Below are 8,095 nucleotides of genomic sequence, written 5' to 3'. Positions count from 1 at the left end.
CAAAGAACTTGAAAATGTATCTGTAGACACTTTGTTACCTGCTGCAAAAAGCTGTAATTTGCTCCAATTTCTTTAGTTGAATCTATAAAAATTTCTGGAGTTTGACAGGCATGAAACAGCATTTTTACGCCAAAGATCTATCCAGTCTTTAAGTGATGACGTGATGAATCCTGCTTCCGGGCCCAAACTACCCTGCATTTAATAAGGCTTTTGTGTTTTTAACATGTTTTAATGCTTTGTATCTTGTTCTATTTAATCTTTAAAAAAAAAGTGATCACTGACTCTCGGCCTCTCTTGGTTTTTATGACCACTATTCATGTTAAAGTTCAGTTTTTAAACCCTCACGATGTAACTCCAGCCCATGCAGCAGTATATTAGTGACTGACCTTATATTGTGGATGGATTATCTCACTTGTTCTCCTGACAGAAGTTTGGTCTGTTTACAGCATCCTGCCATGTGATTGCGTTTGTCCCTAACCATCGAGAATCCTCATGTCAACTTCTATCGAGTGGAAAAAAGTTAGTGTTCATCCTCCAGCTTCACTATGCTAATCTCGTGCTAACATAGATGTGTAGCTACCACGTAGCACATCATTATAAACCAGCTAGTCCAACTTCAGTAACCTTACAAACATCACTGCTGTTTACTTTCCTGTCTTCATTTATGTCAGAAGTGATAGACATCTTGATTTGTTTAAGAAATCTCTCAGTCAGCACAGGTTATATTATATTTAGATGGAAACTAGCACGCTAAGTCTCTGCTAACTTCTAACTCTGTTAAATGTCATAAATTCCGTTTTCATGGATGTCTGGATGTTAAACTTAATTGTTACACCTGGTAGAGCAGAACGCTGATCATTTTATTACAGATGAAAGAATTTAGACAGTTTTTCAACTCTCAGTAATGCCATAGTGATCGTTTGACTTTGGGACCAGGGCCCTGTGCTTCGTACGTCGCTCACTACATCCAAGATCAAATGAAACATCCAAGACCAAACCATCGCGCTAACCGTGAGCGCGCTAATCCAACTGAGATGGTATCTTAAACACAAGTACGTGGCAGCACTTGCCACATCCATACCATGTGAGAGGTTATTTTCACTTTCTGGCCATGTTGATCAGAAGAAGCGCTGCCCTGTCGTCTGAAAATGTCAAATGCTTGAGCAACTGGTTCAGTGCAAAGAAACAAATGCACTGTATGTTATTAGTTCTTTTTTTCTTTCTCCTTTGTGGTGTTTCCATGTTCATGTTTTGTTAGGAAAACAGAAAAAGGAAGACGCTTGTGTTGCTCAGCCTCTCCTAAATACAAGTGGAGAGCAACAAGAGGTATAGCCACTGTTTAAAGGCTTATGTATAACACTCTCCACAGTTACATATGCTTTTTATTTATTGTATTATGGTTTTTAGCGTGTATAGTGTCTCCCTGTTTTGATCCCACTTAGATGGGAATATGTTTTTTGAGCTTTAACAATCTAATGGTAAATTAAACAGTCACATTTTATAAAACACTGCCGTGTATAGTAACAGTGTTACAGTTGTGTTGATTTATTTGTGCATGTTGCAAAGGTTCAATGAAGAGAGGAAATCTAAATCACGCATATATGAGTCACATTGAATTTCACAACAAGCCTGGTTTGAGTATGTGTATTGTCCTAAAACAGGAAGCAGAAGGATGGAGTATTTATGTGGCTTTGCCTACAGTCATGCTGAGATGCAGTTTGATGACGCTTACCACTGACAGCGATGTTGATGGCATTACTGCTGTGACCATGTGTGGACTGGCACCAGTAAACACCTGAATTAGAACGCTTGACTGTCTTCATTTCACAGGTAGGGGAAGACTCAGTACCCCAACCCGAGGTGCAGTCAGACAGTTTCAATCTGAGGACACATTATATATTTTAATCAGTTACACATGTGAAATTTATTTATTTCAGTTCCTAAAATGATTAATGAATTAAGTAACAATTTATTTCTGTAATGGACTGGATTTAACTCTCCATGTTACACTGAACAGTTTCTAAATTATTCAAACATTCTCAAACGAGGACGAGGACATGATATAATAGCATTTTCCAGATATCTCCTGGTATCCTTATCACTCACAAAGTGGTTCTGTTGCTCTTATTCCAACTTACTAAATATCAGTTTTTCAGTAGTTTTTCACGAGACCTTTCGAATATTTTCTTCATTTTTCTTGCTGATTTGTTTCTTTTCTTCTGCTTTTTTGCTTTCACTGAAAGTGATACGACTGCTGTGAAACAGCAACCCTACTCACTGAAAAATAAAGATACTGAAACAAAAGGGTAAATGAGCCATACGTGAAGGTTGACAGCATTGACTGACAGCCCAAGAATAACACAGTACCAACTTTCATGGTTACATTTGTAACAGTTTGTAACCAGGAACCAGTTTGACCTTTAAAACCCAAGTATTAAAAAGGTGGAGCTTTCCAGGGTGGCTGAAGGTACACCAGGTAGAGCCGGAGCTTTACTAATTAGGTTGGTGGTTCCATCCCAAATTTCAGAAAACAATTTAAGGCAAAGAAGGGTTAACATGAGTTAACATTAGTTAATCTAACTCCAAAAAAGCCATGAAAGAGAGGCTTTGGCTACCGGACAGATGAGTTAAATCTCTACTAATGCTCTTATCACCATACTTCTCCAAACAGGGTGAAGTGGTAAAAAAGATTAAGTCTTAAGTCAGATGCTGTGTTTTTGTTCTTGTTTTTTGTCATGAAGATGGCTCTCCTTTTACCAAACTAGATCACTGTAGTAACTGATACTAAATGTGCAATATGATCTGTAGTAGGCCAAAAGTTCAAAATCAGCAGGAAGTGCCACAGTTTTACTTTATCTGCAGTTATAAGTGCTACACAGACTCCCTGCTCAAGGACTAGGTTTCTAAAAATGTCAAAATCAAAAGTTTGGTTGTCCTCATAGCTTCAACTTGTTAAGCAGCAATAATTAGCTCAAGATGCAAATAGAAGCAACATCACCTAAGGATAATTCAACTTTCAATACAACTATAGGAATGGTGATAAAACTGTATTTTACTATATTTCTTATTATATGGATGGATTTATGGATTCTTAATATATATGAACAGATAATCACAACCCAGACTAACATTATCTGAAATAAGGAAACACACCTAAAGGGCGATTAATAGTGTCTGGAAATTAAATGTATATTGGATTTGTTGTTAGTTGAGTGAAACATTAATAATGGTCTTCCTTTAACCTGTCAGATTTGTTCTGTGTGCATTTTGGTATTTCAGAGGTAAACTGACCCTTCTGCAGTGTATCTCCACACCGTCCATTCACCAGAGGTTATCTCGTCACAGCTGAGAGTAATTTTCTCGTACTCAAAAAACTGAGACCAGTTGGGAATGACCTTCAAAGAAGCTGAGAGAGACAGAAGAACAGTAACAGTAACAGTTTTAGTTTAGTTTAATTTTACAGTTTACAGTAACAGAAGAACAGTAGGGTTTTTCCTTTCAGTATCAGTCATTTTTTGGGTGTCTAGACACAAAGACACATTTCACTTCTTAATATTTTGCTTTGAAGGAGAAAGAATGTCTTTTAATTTTTTAAAGAGGTCTTGATCAGCAGTTCTCCAGGCTTTCTGAAAGTCTATCAAAGACTTTACTTGGATATTGGCTCCTTTGGCACTCATTTGTCGAACCATTTTCAGATAAATGTTTGTTTTGGGTTTTTTTGTTTGGTTTGGTTGTAAACACTAAGTAATGAATCCTTCCAACACCTAAGACATGACCCAGTATTGTATCACCACATATTAGACAAATGGTAAATAGACTGGCACTTTTCTACTCTGCCTGAGCACGCAAAGTGCTTTATACTACTAATTCATTCACCCAATCACACCCATTCACACAAGCACTTCTTCCAAGATTAAGTGCTAAGTATCTAACATTCATACTCCGATGGATGCATCGGAGAGCAACATGGCGTTAGCAAATTTGGGACAGAAAACTGACGGCTTAAGCGGAGAATTGTGCAGGACTGGAGCAGCCTGGCATCAAACTACCGACCTTCTGGTTAGTGGCTGATCTGCTCTGCCACCTGAGCTACAGCCACCCTGACAACTTGACAAAGAATTTAAAAATGTATCTGTAGACACTTTGTTACCTGCTGCTAAAAGCTATAATTTGCTCCAATTTCTTTAGTTGAGTCAATAAAAATTGGAACAGCATGAAATAGTATTTTTTGCACCAAATACCTATTAGCTAAAAAAAAAATAGTCATGTACCCTTAAAGAAGCTAAAATAAAAGCCATTCTTAAAGAAGGGAGAAAAGAGGGAGAAAAGGCAAAGGTATTGACAAAAGAACTGCACTGAAAGTGACAACTTTTAGCCATAACAGATCGTGTGAAATGATAAAACGTTGGTTTAAATCATCATCAATATGTATGGAGGTCAGGAGAGAGGTGCAATAGTGAGTACAGCCGTCTTTGCTATGGGGCTTCAGTTGGTGGTGTTGACGTTCTTGTCAAAGAGCAGCATCAGATTTTTCATCTATCATGAAATACCATCTGAAAAGCATCTGATTGATAGCAGATTGATTTTTCTGCATGGAAATGAGCTCAAACACTGCCACTGCAGTAAAAGTACACCTTGGTAGAAGAACACGCCATCAGGAACACCATGAATCATAGTCATCAACATCCAAATAAGATTTTTGATCCTTCGAGAGCCTTCCTTTGGCCTAAAGAAAACCCGCCTTTCTCTGTTGAACCTGCACCAATGAGAGCCGTGCCTCCTAAGTCGACTGACTTCCTGTTTCCTCCCCATGCAATGGCCTAAATAAGATAAGCATGTGGTTCTTTTGGGCTTTCTGAACATTTGCTGAATAAAAATGCTCAAATTCTGATTTTTCAGCTCAGTGCTGTTTCTGAGGGGTTATTATTTGAGACCAGATGTTAGCCAAAGTGAATAAATGCACTCACTGAATTAATCAAAAACCCAGAGAGTTACCAAGTTAGTGAAACAGGGTAACAACTGAGCTTTGCAATTGCTGTCGTTACCATAATGAGTCTGAGAGATCTGATGATGGTGTGCTTCACTTCACACACACACAGAAGAAATGTAATGAATACAACTCATGTGTTATGTTGCCCCACAGCAGTAATAAACAGTAAAGTAAGGCAGTTATTTGTTCTTGTGCACCGATCGGACATTTATCTGCTGTGTGACATGTTGTCTTACAGATCACTAGTGGACAACTTGACAAAGAACTTGAAAATGTATCTGTAGACACTTTGTTACCTGCTGCAAAAAGCTGTAATTTGCTCCAATTTCTTTAGTTGAATCTATAAAAATTTTTGGAGTTTGACAGGCATGAAACAGCATTTTTACGCCAAAGATCTATCCAGTCTTTAAGTGATGACGTGATGAATCCTGCTTCCGGGCCCAAACTACCCTGCATTTAATAAGGCTTTTGTGTTTTTAACATGTTTTAATGCTTTGTATCTTGTTCTATTTAATCTTAAAAAAAAAGTGATCACTGACTCTCGGCCTCTCTTGGTTTTTATGACCACTATTGATGTTAAAGTCAGTTTTTAAACCCTTACAGATGTAACTCCAGCCCATGCAGCAGTATATTAGTGACTAGACCTTATATTGTGGATGGATTATCTCACTTGTTCTCCTGACAGAAGTTTGGTCTGTTTACAGCATCCTGCCATGTGATTGCGTTTGTCCCTAACCATCGAGAATCCTCACTGTTAACTTCTATCGAGTGGAAAAAAGTTAGTGTTCATCCTCCAGCTTCACTATGCTAATCTCTGCTAACATAGCTGTGTAGCTACCACGTAGCACATCATTATAAACCAGCTAGTCCAACTTCAGTAACCTTACAAACATCACTGCTGTTCACTTTCCTGTCTTCATTTATGTCGAGAAGTGATAGAGACTGATCTTGATTTGTTTAAGAAATCTCTCAGTCAGACATGCATATTTATTTAGATAGAAGCTAGCGAGCTAACTCCCTGCTAACTTCTAACTCCGTTAAATGTCATAAATTCCGTTTTCATGGATGTCTGGATGTTAAACTCAATTGTTACACCTGGTAGAGCAGAACGCTGATCATTTTATTAAAGATGAAAGACTTTAGACAGTTTTTCAACTCTCAGTAATGCCATAGTGATCGTTTGACTTTGGGACCAGGGCCCTGTGCTTCGTACGTCGCTCACTACATCCAAGATCAAATGAAACATCCAAGACCAAACCATCGCGCTAACCGTGAGCGCGCTAATCCGGTTCCCCGAACACACCTGCTGTTGACGATTAGTACAGCTGGACGCAGTAATGTGACATCACTGGGTGTCGTAAAAGGGGCTACGCATCGATAGTAGAAACATTGATCGGCAACCCGCTGATTGGTCGGCGAAAATGTCGAAGGGGCGTGCTCGGTATTTTCCGGCAGCAGAGCAAGAACTCATGAGTGAGGGATTTCAGGAGTTTCAGAGTTTAATTAAAACGCAAGGGAACACTGCAAAGGCTGCAAAAGCAAGGAGAGAGGGCTGGCAGAAAGTTGCTGACAAATCAAACTCGTAGGTAATTTAATAATAATAATAATGGATTGGGTTTATATAGCGCTTTCCAAGGCACCCAAAGCGCTTTACGATACCACTATTCATTCACTCTCACATTCACACACTGGTGGAGGCAGCTACGGTTGTAGCCAGGCTGCCATATCGCGCCATCAGCCCCTCTGGCCAACACCAGTAGGCGGTAGGGTAGATCTATCATATGACACTATATTGTCCAATATTATATTACATTATATTATATGTTATATTATATCCCCTTTCACATTAGAGCCACAACAGGACCCACTAGAACATGGGAACAAGTAAAAGTGGAATACAGGAATATTCTACAGAATGGTAATATTTATCTCTTAGATTGCTTTTCGTCTCTTGGCAAGGTAATACTGGCCTGTAATACTCTGTTAGTTTGTTCATAACAGCAACCAAGAAAAGGGCAGAGGAAAAAAAGACAGGTGGTGGTCCTGCACCCCCTCGTCAACAAGTTGGTTAAGTAAATAATACCCTCACGGGAATATCGATATCTCTCAATGAGCACACTGTCGCGCTGAGCTAAAGGATCCTGTCTATCCCGCAATATACGCTGAATTCTGAAAACTCTCCTTATCAATCTTGCACCTTCCGCAATGGGTGGCTCGCGTAAACGGACAGGACATGGCTGCGACAGGCTTCCCAAATCCACCTTCGCTTTTATAGCCGTGGTCTCTCATCTTGATTACACGCAGTGATTTACAATTACTACTCTGAAATATGAATTACATCTGTAATAATCACATACATGTAATAGAATGTTAATAGTACATTTCCCTTTTTTAGGAAATGACCTGTATGTATCTGTGTGACATCAATAAAGGATCAGGTGCTGCATTATCTTTAGTTACATTGATGTTATTTATTTATGGTGAAACAGTGGTGGAATATCGCTGTTGCTTTCGTATAAATGAAGCGGACATACCTGCGTGGCCGCGATCTAATCCTGTTTACATAAAGTAAACCTGCTCCCGAGCAGGTTTACGCTTACGGCTCTGTTGCTATGACAGCAAGTCCCGGATGAGCTTCGGGGAACCGAACGATCCAGGATCACGCGAAATCGTCAACAATCTCATCCAGCTAACTCACTTAGCGCGGTACGAAGAACAGGCCCCTGGGGCCCGTTCTCAAAGTTAGCGCGATGATTTGATCTTGGATGTAGTAAGCGAGGTACGAAGAACGGACCCCTGCAGCGGAGTTTGGGCCCAGACACAACTAATGACGTCAGACTTAAAGACCAGATTAGATGAAAACCATGTGTACTGAAATGAATGTGGTTACCAAGGAACAAATGTGCGGCTTAAGCTAAGGCTACAATAACAATGCTTAGTTTGATAAAAGATACTTCATCAATACGGTTAGGGGACGTTTTTTTGTTTTGTTTGGTGATCGGTGAAACATTTTGGGACATTTTCCCAACCCCTTATTCCAATTTGATTTTGTTTTGAAGAAGAAATTACTCATGCAACTGTTTCTCTGTTTCTTGGGAGGAGAGT

General features: G+C 39.3%; 1 protein-coding gene across 1 annotated transcript in view; it reads right to left on the bottom strand.

Moving 5' to 3' along the window:
- Positions 1-1,732: 1,732 nt before the first annotated feature.
- The window catches only part of LOC102302653 (Fc receptor-like B), a gene marked incomplete at its 3' end in the record, with an annotated part of 7,200 nt that continues 837 nt past the window's right edge, over positions 1,733-8,095 (bottom strand). Inside the window, 2 exon segments of the mRNA XM_042217229.1 lie at positions 1,733-1,881; positions 3,292-3,406. Coding sequence (XP_042073163.1) covers positions 1,733-1,881; positions 3,292-3,406 — 264 coding nt within the window.

The sequence above is a fragment of the Haplochromis burtoni genome, unplaced genomic scaffold (assembly GCF_018398535.1).
Source record: "Haplochromis burtoni strain Fernald_Lab_line unplaced genomic scaffold, NCSU_Asbu1 Contig_1704, whole genome shotgun sequence".
Taxonomy (NCBI): Eukaryota; Metazoa; Chordata; class Actinopteri; order Cichliformes; family Cichlidae; genus Haplochromis; species Haplochromis burtoni.
The sequence above is the reverse complement of the archived record's forward strand: the minus strand, read 5'-3'. Positions and strand labels throughout refer to the sequence as shown.